Below are 14,821 nucleotides of genomic sequence, written 5' to 3'. Positions count from 1 at the left end.
GGAATTAACTGCGAAGTATACTGGTAAGTAGACCTTTACAATACCGCTGCAGAACCGGGATAGCAAGTGGTCTCACTAGACCAAAGAATGGTCACACAGTTCACAACTGGACTTTTCGGAAGACACACGGGCCTTAGAAACACAATTATCATTCCAGTTCCAATGTTAAGTTAGCTCACATGAAACAGTGGACCAAAGTTATGTGGTCCTCACATGGGCCACTGAAGGCAGTTCAGATCCAAAGCAGAGCGCCACAGGGATCCAAACGTTGATAAAGTTCCTGGTGCAACGTGTCAGCTTTTATGCCACAATCCGATGGTTAAGTGGGTAACCCTAAATCACCAATCATACATATACATGGACCCTTCAAACTCTGGGTCCAGCCAACCAGTGCTCGCCACTACCCACAAAAGTTCATGGGCATTCTACTGGGCACACTCAGGGCATGTAGACTTCAGAGGAATCCCAGACGGTCTGCCCCTGTCCATCACTCGAGGTAACCATGAAACATTCAGACCTCATAACCAAAAAATTACCCTATTTGACCATTCTCGGTCTCCAACCAATCACAGACAAGGGTAACAAAGCACAGATGCCTGGTAACTGGATTTCAAAGGACTAGACAATTACTTTTGGAAGCCACCATGAAGAAAAGGCTTCCAGTGAGCCAGAGTGGCTACATCTCATTCAGCCACTACAGTAAAGTGCATTGCAAGCAACCAGAACTAATACAACTGTTAGAGTCATCCTACTGACCCTGGAAGACTCAGGGGCACGCTGTCGGTAGCTCCACCTTTGGGGTCTAGAATGGTCCGTAAAGGGCCTCCTACATATGAGACGCTAGCCCCCGGTGAGACCTGGATGGGTTTCGCTGGGGAGAAACAGAAGACAAGGAAAATGTGGATGGGACTCAGAAACGCGAGGACATTCTTCCTTACACTCCTGCATCAGGAGATGGCCCCTGTGGACAGCTAATGCCTATGTCTGCAGGAGGCCCCTTATGCACGGTTCACATCAATGATTTATCATGAGGTACCTCTGAATACAGCCCACATCCACAACAAACCTTCAAACTCACATCAGCATTGCACAGCAGACCAGGAGAAGGAACTCAAATCGCTGGTCATCTGCGAAGAGGGAGTCCCAGATGCGGATGACATCAGGAAGGAGGAACTCCTGGGACAGCAGCAACGTCAGCCAGCGGAAGGTGAAGAACTGCGGCTTGATGTTCTGCTCTTGCTGGAAGGGTAAACACAGCATTTATGAGACTTATCGCTGTCAGCGGGTTCTAATCATGAAGTGTGTGTCATGCAATGGCGTGGGCTTTGGGAACACTGGCAGGACCTGTTCCTTGACGAGTCAGCAGTTTCTAACCATGAATCGTCCATCATTCACTGCAATGAGGCATCGGAAGTTCCTAATCATACATTGGGCCACGCAACTCCCTACAGATCTTGGCCTTTTGGTTTGCCTAACTCAGGGGACTTCCTGTTATACCTATACGCATTCTATCTGCTCACGCTTCCATTTTGTTTTCCTAGCTATGTACTTGCTAAGCTACAGACCAGGCTCCAATGGGCATCATGGCCTTGATTGCCAGAGCTTGACTTAAACAGGCCCTGCACCTACGCTGCCAAGCCAACTCTTACTGTAGCAGGCACGTTATAGGAGAGGTTGTAGTGGTTCTTTTGTGTACTTTTTTGGAACCTCATTTCTTAGTCGCTTTGAGAACTTCTGGTATCACAGGTTTGTTCAGCATCTGTCACAGAACAGCCATTTCAAAGTGTTCAGATGCAGAAAAAAGTTCTTACATTCGAACACTTGCTTAATAATGCATAGGGCTCCTATGGCAGATCGGATGGCAAGATTCTCCTTCACTTGAGCCCCCTTCTTAGACTTCATCCGGGAAAGAGAGCACGTGTTCTTTCTCCCACAGCTACTGAAAAACCTATCCCTGATCTAATTGCGAGGAAGGGGACTCCCCTCTGGCCCGTGGGAAGGGTTTGTTCTTACTGTGTAGCTGGAGGGGGAGCTCTCGCAGGGGTGGGAGGGGTGCACGATCAATGTTGTACATTAGCCACTCTGCTATCACTGATCTCATCCGTGTGAAATATTATTATTTTTTATTGTTCTTTTTCCTTAGATTTCTTCTTATTACGTTGGGGGGTTCTCTTGTTTGGTTATGCTATTGTGAGAACGGAAATGTCGATGCATCATGGCTGTCGCTCGATCTATCATGGCTGTCGCTCGATCTATCATGGCTGTCGCTCGATCTATCATGGCTGTCACTCGATCTATCATGGCTGTCGCTCGATCTATCATGGCTGTCGCTCGATCTATCATGGCTGTCACTCGATCTATCATGGCTGTCGCTCGATCTATCATGGCTGTCGCTCGATCTATCATGGCTGTCGCTCGATCTATCATGGCTGTCACTCGATCTATCATGGCTGTCACTCGATCTATCATGGCTGTCGCTCGATCTATCATGGCTGTCGCTCGATTTATCATGGCTGTCACTCGATCTATCATGGCTGTCACTCGATCTATCATGGCCGTCGCACTGTAAATTGTTCATGGAGATTTAAATAAAAAGGCAAGTTGGGAAAGAAAATGCATAGGGCTATCCACTATAAAATCAGGCAATCAGGTCCTCACCAGGTGCATGTAGAGCTCAGCATCCGTGTCCTTCAGGCTGGAGTACACTCTCTCCATCTTGGAGGTGATGCCGCACTGGGAGTCATCCAGGCTCTTCATGAAGTTGTCCCGGATCTCAGCCATGAGGTTTGTGAAGCAGAAGAAAGTGTCAGCCTCGGCATGCTCTAGGAGACAAGAGCGGTCACTCATCATATGTTCTTCAGAAGCTGCACCACCTGCCCTCCCACATGATGACCCCGCATCTCAGCCATGAGGTTTGTGAAGCAGAAGAAAGTGTCAGCCTCGGCATGCTCTAGGAGACAAGAGCGGTCACTCATCATATGTTCTTCAAAGGCTGCACCACCTGCCCCCCCACATGACCTCCCTGCATCTCAGCCATGAGGTTTGTGAAGCAGAAGAAAGTGTCAGCCTCGGCATGCTCTAGGAGACAAGAGCGGTCACTCATCATATGTTCTTCAGAAGCTGCACCACCTGCCCTCCCACATGATGACCCCGCATCTCAGCCATGAGGTTTGTGAAGCAGAAGAAAGTGTCAGCCTTGGCATGCTCTAGGAGACAAGAGCGGTCACTCATCATATGTTCTTCAGAAGCTGCACCACATGCCCCCACATGCCCCCCCCACATGACGCCCCCGCATCTCAGCCATGAGGTTTGTGAAGCAGAAGAAAGTGTCAGCCTCGGCATGCTCTAGGAGACAAGAGCGGTCACTCATCATATGTTCTTCAAAAGCTGCACCACCTGCCACCCCACATGACCTCCCTGCATCTCAGCCATGAGGTTTGTGAAGCAGAAGAAAGTGTCAGCCTCGGCATGCTCTAGGAGACAAGAGCGGTCACTCATCATATGTTCTTCAAAGGCTGCACCACCTGCCCCCCCACATGACCTCCCTGCATCTCAGACATGAGGTTTGTGAAGCAGAAGAAAGTGTCAGCCTTGGCATGCTCTAGGAGACAAGAGCGGTCACTCATCATATGTTCTTCAGAAGCTGCACCACCTGCCCTCCCACATGATGACCCCGCATCTCAGCCATGAGGTTTGTGAAGCAGAAGAAAGTGTCAGCCTCGGCATGCTCTAGGAGACAAGAGCGGTCACTCATCATATGTTCTTCAAAAGCTGCACCACCTGCCACCCCACATGACCTCCCTGCATCTCAGCCATGAGGTTTGTGAAGCAGAAGAAAGTGTCAGCCTCGGCATGCTCTAGGAGACAAGAGCGGTCACTCATCATATGTTCTTCAAAGGCTGCACCACCTGCCCCCCACATGACCTCCCTGCATCTCAGACATGAGGTTTGTGAAGCAGAAGAAAGTGTCAGCCTCGGCATGCTCTAGGAGACAAGAGCGGTCACTCATCATATGTTCTTCAGAAGCTGCACCACCTGCCCTCCCACATGATGACCCCGCATCTCAGCCATGAGGTTAGTGAAGCAGAAGAAAGTGTCAGCCCCGGCATGCTCTAGGAGACACGAGCGGTCACTCATCATATGTTCTTCAAAGGCTGCACCACCTGCCCCCCCACATGACCTCCCTGCATCTCAGACATGAGGTTTGTGAAGCAGAAGAAAGTGTCAGCCTCGGCATGCTCTAGGAGACAAGAGCGGTCACTCATATGTTCTTCAGAAGCTGAACCACCTGCCCCCACATGCCCCCTCCGCCCTAAGCATATGGCAGCTTTTGCACCCATACCCCACCCATCCCCAGACAGAGAAGAGGAAGTCATCCAGTTACAGGAGCAGGCTCAGTGACACCTCTTTCATCATTTCCCATCCAGGCCAGACCATCAACATCCTATTGAATGTACTTTAAAGAAGTAACCTTCTGTGGCCTTCACAAAATACAAGCCTGTATCAGCCATTGTTTATCCTACATCTTCATTTCACATTGGCTAAAGTACTAGAGAGCATAGTTTACACTTACATTTCTGCTGAAGAACCCCACATCTCGCCATGTTTAACTCATCCTGTTCATTAAATATTGGCAGCTTGTCTGCTGTCCAGGTTCAAAACCGGATTGCATTCATTCTTCCAAGCGCCTTCTAGGTCAGACATTACGCATTTGGTACAGTCCTGACGGCCTACAATGGCCTTAGGTTCTTTCCATACTTTGTCCTTTGCAGTAAAATCTCCTTTATGATGTGCGATGTTAAAAGACCCATATGTGTATATCATGGTAACAATTTTTTATTTTCTTCAGAATTAATTGTTTTTCCCCATAACTGGGTATTTATTTTCTCTCTCTTATTTTCAAATGCCCAACCAATATCTTTCTTTAGCTCTTGATGCCCCTTTGCGGGCCGATGAACAGTCCTTGGTGGTTCCATGCTCAAAGATTGACACTCCAACTCACCTTAATGTCGAATCGCAGAGGTCACCTTTTGTTAATCTTGTGGGCCCAAGTAATGTAGATGCAACCCACCCTCTGTTTAAAGCATCATTTCCTATAGCGCCCCCTGTCAGGAGGGCAGAGACCCACCCACTCACCTTTCCATTCGCTCTTAGGATCTGTAGCGAAGGTGTAGTAAATCGGCCCCACAATCTCATTCATTCCCTGCACATAAGCGATCCCAGGGTTCAGCTTGGCGTAGATGAAAAGGATCCTCTCCACCACCTCCCAGTGAGCCTCGCAGCCATTGGGCAGCACCTCGTACTCGTTCCACGCATGGCAAGCAGCTGCCTTATGGGGGGAGCTCACCTGCGGGCAATAAAGTAAAATCAACAGGTGAGTGCTGTTCCCAAAGGGACGACTGAGGAGGCAGGGAGGCGCAACACACTCTGAAAGGTAATGCAATCCATGGACACCTGGGCAGACAGTGAGTTAGAGCACACTCTCACAGGAGCTGCCGCTGCACTTAAAGGACACGTAGACAAGCACTTGGGTGGAGCATATTCTCTGAGCAGATTCACCCCAAACAGACAAGAGGAGGCACCTTTATAGGACACATTCTCAGCGCTTACAGACTGAAGGACCATGATTTAACTGTACACAAGTATTCAATCATTCAATCATTCAGAGGGGCCTGCACTCTAAGGACACGCAGGTTAAACATTCTCATATGAGGCTATCATCCAAGGATGGTCAGAACGGGACTGAAGCCCAATTGGTATCCTCCCCAAAGCCTCATTGCCCGCAAATGCACCCCACACACATCCCTTCTTCATTTCCCTGCCTGTGCCAGGATCAAACGCTTGAACGCCTAGAATGTTCAAATTGCCCATCTCCTCCAGCAATGCCAAATGCTTCCAGCTTACCACACATTGCCCAACGCCTTCAGCTCCCAATACGGTACCTGTCTCCTTCAGCTTTCCATATATTGACCAATGCGTTCAGCCCCCCACTCAATACCATCTCCTCCAGCTACCTATATGCAATTCCAGATGTTTCCAGCTTCCCACACATTGCCCACTGCCTTCAGTCCCCCACACAACATTGACATCCTCCAACTGCCCAACACAGCCACCTCCCCCAGCAATACCAGATGCTTCCAGCTTCCCACACATTGGCCAATGCCTTCAGGTCCCACACAACAACCTCCTCCAACTCTTCACACACTGCCCAACACAGCCAACTCCCCAACAATTCCAATCTCCTCCAGCAATGCCAGATGCTTCCAGCTTCCCACAAGCATTGCCCAACGCCTTCAGTTCCTCACACAACATCGACATCCTCCAACTCCCCACACACCGCCCAACACAGCCACCTTCCCAACACTACCCATCTCATTTAGCAATGCCAGATGCTTCCAGCTTCCCACACATTGCACAATGCCTTCAGTTCCCCACACAACAACCTCCTCCAACTACCCACACACTTCCCAACACTTCCCATCTCCTCCAGCATTGTCAGATGTTTCCAGCTTACCACACATTGCCCAAAGCCTTTAGCTCCCCAGATACCAACCTCCTCCAACTCCCCACGCACTGCCCAACAGAGCCACCTCACCAACACTTCCCATCTCCTCCAGCAATGCCAGATGCTTCCAGCATCCCACGCATTGCCCCACACCATCAGTTCCCCACTCAACACCAGCCTCCTCCAACTCCCCACACACTGCCCAACACACCCTTCTCACCAACACTTCCCATCTCCTCCAGCAATGCCAGATGCTTCCAGCTTCCCACACACTGCCCAACGCCTTCAGCTCCCCACACAACACCCACCTCCTCAAACTCCCTACACACTTCCCATCTCCTCCAGCAATGCCAGATGTTTCCAGCTTCCCACACAGTGAGCAACACCTTCAGCTGCCCATACAAATCCCATGTCCTTGATTTCCCCACATATTGCCCAACGTCTTTAGCTCCACACAAGATTGCCGTCTCTTTCAGCTTTCCATACATTGACCAATGATGATAGATCCCCAACACGGGCCATCTCCTCCAGTGCCCAATATTTAATGTTAGATTCTTCCAGTTTCCCACATATTACCCAATTCTTCCAGCCCCCCACACTTGATACCATCTCCTCCAGCATCCTATATGCAATGCCAGAAGCTTCTGGCTTCCCACACTTTCCCAATGTTTCCAGAACCCTGCACACTGCCAGCTCCACATACCCTCCAGCCCTCTACATGTCTCAGTTCTAGGGAGTTCTTTGTTAAGAGTAATACCAGGATCCTCCCTCTCTTCCTTCTCACCTGTGTCTTGTTCCTCAGATGAGCTCTCAGTAGATATCGTCCTTCTATTTCTCCAAGTTCCCTCTTCTCTCTCCTTGTGGGTTTTGGGACAAACTCGTCTGGAGGCCACCTTGCCAGTTCGCAGATTTGCACGGCAATGGGACCCTCAGGGAGTCCGCCCCTAATTCCAGGGAAAAAGGCGTATGCCGGAAAAAACCCTGGCGTGATGGTTAACTGCTGCGGGATGGAATGCAGGAGACTCTTCCAAGAATCAAGCGAAGCGAAATCCAGGCACATTAAGACGGAAGGTAAGTGAATGCAGCTGAGTGGAAGCAGGATTCGTACCCGAAGGGAAGCGGGAAACGAGGGTTGTAGTACATGGACCAGAAAAGAGAAGCACAGAGCGAGGGCGGAAGACAAACAAGGTAAGCAAGCAAGGTAAGGCGGAGGATAGCGGGAGACAGAACCCCAGCGGGGAAAACAGCTGGAGGGCAGAGAAATACTCACACGGAGCGCGAAGGAAAGAACTTCAGCGTGTTCACCCGAAGCGGAAACTGAGGGTTGCAACGCACCGGCGTAGCGTTTCGATGCATAGATAACGTTGATCCTCAGGGGGCGTGGCACGGCAGTCCGGACACTAGACCGCAGTGTACGGTTCCGTTAGTGTTTCCTCCATCTATTCCACAGTTTCCAGGACGGACGCGTCGTGACAGTATAACCTCTTCTCCTCTGGACTCCTCTGGGTTTCCCTGGATGGTTTCTATGGAAGAGACGTAGAAGTCGAGGTGCACTGAGGTTTCTTGCAGGTTCCCAGGACCTTTCGGTCCAAGGGTATCCCTTCCAAAGTATGAGATACTGGAGAACCCCGTGTCCATAACGATAGTCCAAGATTTGAGAGACTTCATATTCGGGATCTTCTTCTAAGTTTGGGATGCATTTCTTGATCGGTCTTTGATATGGATCTCTTATGTAAGCCTTGAGAAGGGACACGTGAAACACTGGATGGATCCTTCGTAAGAAGGAGGGTAGCTTAAGTCGAAAAGCTACTGGATTGATCTGTTGTTCAATGATGTAAGGGCCAATATACCTTGGAGTGAACTTTCCTGGCCGTATACGTCTTGGTAAGTATTTTGTGGATAACCAAACCTTATCTCCTGGTTTCCAGATCGGATTTGCTCGTCGCTTTCTGACGGCCCATTTCTTATAGGATTGACGGCTAGCTGTTAATGTTTCCTGAGCTTTCAAGTGGGTTAGTTTGAGAGTATTCAACAATTGGTCTACAGTAGGTATGTTAGTGGTTGGAATCACTGACTGTGGGATATGTCGAGGTTCGTATCCATAAGTACATTTGAAAGGGCTCATACCAATCGCCGAATGTACTGTGTTATTATAGGGGAACTCGGCTATGGATAGAAGTTGGCTCCAGTTATCCTGTGTCTGGTTGCAGTAACATCTGAGGTATTGTTCCAGGGTAGCGTTTAGTCGTTCTGTTTGTCCATTGCTCTCGGGATGGAATCCGGAAGACAATGCCCTTTGGATCTGTACTTGTTTACACAATGAGGACCAAAATCGTGAGGTAAACTGAGTCCCTCGATCTGAGACTATTGTATGTGGTAGACCATGTAGTTTGACTATGTCTTTCAGAAATACTTCTGCAGTCTTGGTAGCAGATGGAGTACCCTGGAGGGGGGAAAAATGTGCAAGTTTACTGAATGAGTCCACTACAACCATGATGGCTGTGAATCCTTCTGAAGGAGGTAAGTCCACGATAAAATCCATGGATATATGCTGCCAGGGACCCGCAGGTAATGAATCCTGTTGGAGAAGGCCCAGTGGTTTGGCCGTGCTGTATTTACCTTGAGCACACGTGGGACAAGAAGATACATAGGCATAGACATCCTTAACCATTGTCGGCCACCAAAAATTTCTCTTTAGTAGGTGTAGTGTGGCGGCTCGACCTTTATGTCCTGCTGTGGGTAGGTCGTGACACCAGGCTAGTGCTTAAGACTGTAGACCGGTATTTGGTAAGTACAGCTGGTCGTCTTTAAACAAGTATTCACCCTTCTTGGTTAAGGATGGAAAACGTGTGACTATGGATCTTGTTTGGGCTTCTAACACTTGTTGTAAAAAGATGTTGACTGTTCCTATGAATTTCTTCCCTTGAAGTAACTGTTCGTGATCGGAGTATAAACCCGATTCTTCCCCAAAACTTCGGGAGAGGGCATCTGCTAGGTGATTCTCCTTTCCTGGTAAGTAAGTTAGTTCAAAATCATATTGAGCGAAGAAGTATGCCCACCTGGCATGGCGGGAATTTCGACATTCCATACTCTTGAGTACACTAAGATTTCGGTGATCAATTCGTACTTGGAACGGGAAGTTCGCTCCTTGTAAAAGGTGTCTCCATTCTTCACACGCCTGTCTGATGGCCAACAGTTCCTTTTCTACTACAGAGTAGTTCTTTTCACTCAGGGAGAGTGTCCTAGAATAATAAGCAACAGGATGCTCCAGTTGATCTTCCTTCTTTTGGAAGAGAGCAGCTCCAATCGCTCCTTGTGAGGCATCTGTCTCTACAATAAAAGGTAAGGTTTGATCAGGTTGCCTGAGGATGGGTGCAGAAATGAAAGCCTCCTTGAGATGTTTGAAAGCCATATCAGCCTCTGTATTCCAGGATATCCGTGTGCCTTTCTTTAATAAGGCTGTGATGGGTAGAACAATGTTGGAGAAACCCAGAATAAATTTACGGTAGAAATTCGTCAGTCCTAGGAACCTCTGTATATCCTTTACAGAGTTTGGAGTGGGCCAGTATTGGATGGCTGAGGTCTTGTTGGGATCCATTTCTACCCTTCCTTCTGACAGGATAAATCCCAGATAAGGGACTGTAACAGCCTCAAACAAACATTTTTCTGGTTTGGCTAGCAGATGATGAATACTGAGCCTTCGAAGCACCTCTGATACCTGCTGACGATGTTGTGTAAGGGTTGATGAAAATACCAAAATGTCATCCAGATAGACCACTACTGAATTGAACAAAAGATCACAAAAAATCTTATCCATAAATCTCTGGAATTGAGCTGGAGCATTCACCAACCCAAAAGGCATCACTTTGTACTCGTAATGACCCAAGGGAGTCCGAAAAGCGGTCTTCCATTCGTCTCCTTTTCGAACCCTCAAGAGATGATAAGCTCCTCTTAGGTCTAACCTAGTAAACCACTTGGCTCCTTGCACTGCTTCTATTATATCCTTAATCAAGGGCATGGGGTACCGATCCCGAATGGTCAAGCTATTAAGACCCCTATAGTCAATACAAGGTCGGAGCTCCTTGGTGCCTTTCTTGGGGATAAAAAACAAAGATGCTCCGGCTGACGAGGTGGATTCTTGGATAAGACCGTTTTGAATATTGGTATCCAAATAATCTCTTAGAGCTTCCTTTTCGGGCAGAGACAATGGAAACATACGTCCAAAAGGAACTACAGCTTCCAGTACCAGATCGATCTTACAATCCTCATTGCGATTTGGTGGTAAAGGCCTGGGTTGAACGTCTGCAAACACATCAGCATAATCTTGATAGTGTCTTGGTATGGTGTTGATACTTCTTATAGAGAGAGTAGACGCTTGAGGACATAATTGTTCCCCATTGGATAGGCAGGATCGAAGACATCGTTCAGAGCGGAATTCCACTACATTGGTTGTCCAGTCAATACCTGGGTTATGCCTTCTTAACCAGGGGATGCCTAGGATAATAGGAAAGTGAGCTGCTCTTATGAGATCGAACACCATTATTTCCTGATGTACTTCCACCTTTACTCTCAGTTCTTGAGTCTCCTGCCTGATAAGGCCCGAGGACAAAGGGGTACCATCCACCCCTTCTACAGGGATTGGGATAGGTTTTGCTCTTCTGGGGATAGCATGATCTAGAGCCCATTGATCGTCCATGAAGTTCCCGGCCGCTCCACAATCCAACATGGCCAGACAATTTACAGAGTGTCCTCCTTTCCATTCTAAAACCACCGGCAAAACCATCAACTGATGTGAGGCATTCGGTACTTGAGGTGTATTGGTAATACAGGGATCTGCCGTTTGAACCCCTTCCTTGTCCCTGTTCAGGGTCGGGGTCTTTCGTTTCCCGATCTCCTGGGAGGTACATGCGGACAATCTCGCAGTAGGTGTTTCTCAGAACCACAATACATACATAAGTGCAAGTCTTTACGTCTCTTTCTCTCTATTACAGTAAGAGGCCCTTGTGCAGTTCCGACCTGCATGGGTTCTTCTGTTTGTCGCATGGTTCTTTCAGGTGTTGTAGGAATAAAGGAGAAGGATGAGGAGGGTGACATTCCAGACTTGTATCTTCGTCTTTCAATGCGTCTCTCGGCCATGCGGTACTCTATCTGAAGAGTCAGAGTAACCAGTTCCTGGAAGGTTTCTGGTCTAGCGACCCTTGAGAGTTCATCTTTAAGTTCATCTAGTAAACCCCGTCTGAAGAGGGTCTGTTTGGCAGAATCCGGCCATCCTGTTTCTGCTGCAATTCTTTGAAAGGTTGACAAGTACGTCTGTACGTCTTGAGAACCCTGTTTTATATCCACCAGGTTCTCATATGAGGAGAACAGAACTTCGGGTCTTTCAAATCTTGTGTGGAACTGTTGAACAAAGGCTCCGTAATCAGCTAGAATTGGATCGGCGTTAGTCACCAACGGAGTTGCCCAAGCAAGGGCATTACCTCCTAGATTGGAGATAAGAAAACCGACCTTGGCTCTGTCAGATACAAACATCCGAGGGCGAAAGGTAAAGTAAACCCGACAGGCATCAAGAAATTCTTTCATTCCTTTGGGATTTCCTTCGTACTTGCCACATGGCAAGGGCATAGGAGGAAGGTCATCTCGTACCTCCTCCCTTTGTGTAACTTGTAGGCGTAGAGCAGCATTATCCGCCTTTAATGTATTATTATCAGCCTTTACTGCCTGCAGTTCGGCTGTGATTCCCTGAATAGCATTGACAAGTTCCTGATATTGCTCCAAACTGGCCATCCTTGGGCGTTGCAATCTCTCAGATCTAGGGAGTTCTTTGTTAAGAGTAATACCAGGATCCTCCCTCTCTTCCTTCTCACCTGTGTCTTGTTCCTCAGATGAGCTCTCAGTAGATATCGTCCTTCTATTTCTCCAAGTTCCCTCTTCTCTCTCCTTGTGGGTTTTGGGACGAACTCGTCTGGAGGCCACCTTGCCAGTTTGCAGATTTGCACGGCAATGGGACCCTCAGGGAGTCCGCCCCTAATTCCAGGGAAAAAGGCGTATGCCGGAAAAAACCCTGGCGTGATGGTTAACTGCTGCGGGATGGAATGCAGGAGACTCTTCCAAGAATCAAGCAAAGCGAAGCGAAATCCAGGCACATTAAGACGGAAGGTAAGTGAATGCAGCTGAGTGGAAGCAGGATTCCTACCCGAAGGGAAGCGGGAAACGAGGGTTGTAGTACATGGACCAGAGAAGAGAAGCACAGAGCGAGGGCGGAAGACAAATAAGGTAAGCAAGCAAGGTAAGGCGGAGGATAGCGGGAGACAGAACCCCAGCGGGGAAAACAGCTGGAGGGCAGAGAAATACTCACACGGAGCGCGAAGGAAGGAACTTCAGAGTGTTCACCCGAAGCGGAAACTGAGGGTTGCAACGCACCGGCGTAGCGGTTCGATGCGTAGATAACGTTGATCCTCAGGGGGCGTGGCACGGCAGTCCGGACACTAGACCGCAGTATACGGTTCCGTTAGTGTTTCCTCCATCTATTCCACAGTTTCCAGGACGGACTCGTCGTGACAACATGCAATGCCATATGCTGCCAGCTTCCAACACATTGCCCAATGTATTCAGCACCCCCACAACGCCCATCGCCTCCAACTCCTCACAAATTGTTGAATGCAGTCAACACGCTCAACACTGACCATCTCCTCCAGCATCCAATATGGAATCCCAGATGTTTCCAGCTTCCCACACATTGCCCAATGCCTTCAGCTTCCCACAGGACCCCTCTGCTTCAACTCCCCACACTTGATTATTATTATTATTATTGATACCATCTCCTCCAGCACCCTATATGCAATGCCAGATGCTCCCTGGTCCCCACACTGCCCAGCACCTTCCGCTCCTCACACAACCATCACCTCCTTCAACTTCCCACACACTGCCCACCGGAGACACCTATCCCAATACTACTCAACTCCTCCAGCAACCTACATGCAATACCAGATGTTTCCAGATTCCCAAACATGCCCCACAACGCCAGCTCCCCACACACTGCGCAATGCTGCCAGGTCCACATGTTCTTCAGCACCCGTTTATGCAATGGCTGATACCTCCAGCTTGCCACACATTACCCAACACATCCTGCTCCCCACACTGCCCAACACTGCCATCTCCCCATGTCCTCTTAGATGCAATGCCAGATGCTTCCAGCTTCCCACACACTGCCCAACGCCTTCAGCTCCCCACATGAAACCCATCTCTTCAAACTTCCCACAAACCGCTCAATGCAGCCAGCTCCCCCAACGCAACCCAACTCCTCCAGCACCCAATATGGAATGGCTGATGCTTCCAGCTTGACTCACATTTCCCAATGCCTCCTTCTCCCCACGTACTGTCCAACACTGGCAGCTCCACATGTCGGCCATCACCTTTTATGCAAAGCCAGATGCTTCCAGCTTCACACACATTGCCAAACGTCTTCAGGCCCCCACACAACACCCACTTCCTCCAACCCCCCACAAACTGTCCAGCACAGCCATGTCCCCCAATACTGCCGGTTAGATAGTTCAGCGGGTGGAGCACTCACTGCTACGATCTATGTGTGATCTGCAGGTTGCAGGCTTGAATTCCGGCAAGACCAACTCAGCCTTTCATCCTTCCGAGGTTGATAAATCAGTACCAACATCGATTGGGATGATTGATGTATTGTGACGGATCCCGAGATGTTGTCACTTCTCCCCGAGGGAGAGCCCTTTGCCATAAGGCCACAGATGTGCGGCCACTACCCTATAGTCCCGCTAGGGGTGGTACTCAGTGGAAGGATCTCATGGGGAGAGACTCCCCCTCTGGGGATCAGGGAGAACACCTCAGGAGAATGCAGTATTCCGACCGCATAGCCGCCTCCCATGCATGCTCATATTCAAAACCTCCACCCAACTCTTTCACACCCTCTTGTTCCATGTCACACACCTCTGTGTTACACTCTTCCATGTATGTTTGTGAGGTCGATAAGGCAGCAGTCACTGAGATGAGGAAGAGTAGGGATGCCTTGACCATGACTTCAGCAAGAGGTACTGAGACGAGCAAGAGGTGCTGTGCCATAACTAATCCACATTAGAACCTGAATGAGCAGTCTAGACGCCATCACATATTCCAAATAAAGACTGAGGAAGGACTTAACTTGTGGTCAGACCCTCCCAGGAGGAACCGTGAGCTTGGAGGATGTCCAGCGTGGAAAGGAGAGGTTGCTGTCCGTGACTCGAGAAGGGGAACCAAGGTGTCCCGAAACAGTCTGCTGTGTGCAGGCTGACTGGAAAGTTGGGGAAACGGGAG

General features: G+C 49.0%; 1 protein-coding gene across 2 annotated transcripts in view; it reads right to left on the bottom strand.

Moving 5' to 3' along the window:
• Positions 1–14,821, bottom strand: part of TBC1D13 (TBC1 domain family member 13) — a 391,422-nt gene that overhangs the window by 125,215 nt on the left and 251,386 nt on the right. Inside the window, exons 8-10 of one of the 2 annotated variants that reach the window (XM_069609188.1) lie at positions 5,137–5,347; positions 2,659–2,822; positions 1,079–1,239 (exon numbers count right to left, since the gene is read on the bottom strand). In XM_069609188.1, coding sequence (XP_069465289.1) covers positions 1,079–1,239; positions 2,659–2,822; positions 5,137–5,347 — 536 coding nt within the window. Of the gene's footprint in view, positions 1–1,066; positions 1,240–2,658; positions 2,823–5,136; positions 5,348–14,821 lie in introns of both variants that reach the window. The other variant, XM_069609189.1, reaches the window with a different exon arrangement.

The sequence above is a fragment of the Ambystoma mexicanum genome, chromosome 8 (assembly GCF_040938575.1).
Source record: "Ambystoma mexicanum isolate Mex_15411 chromosome 8, UKY_AmexF1_1, whole genome shotgun sequence".
In the NCBI taxonomy this organism is placed as follows: Eukaryota; Metazoa; Chordata; class Amphibia; order Caudata; family Ambystomatidae; genus Ambystoma; species Ambystoma mexicanum.
The sequence above is the reverse complement of the archived record's forward strand: the minus strand, read 5'-3'. Positions and strand labels throughout refer to the sequence as shown.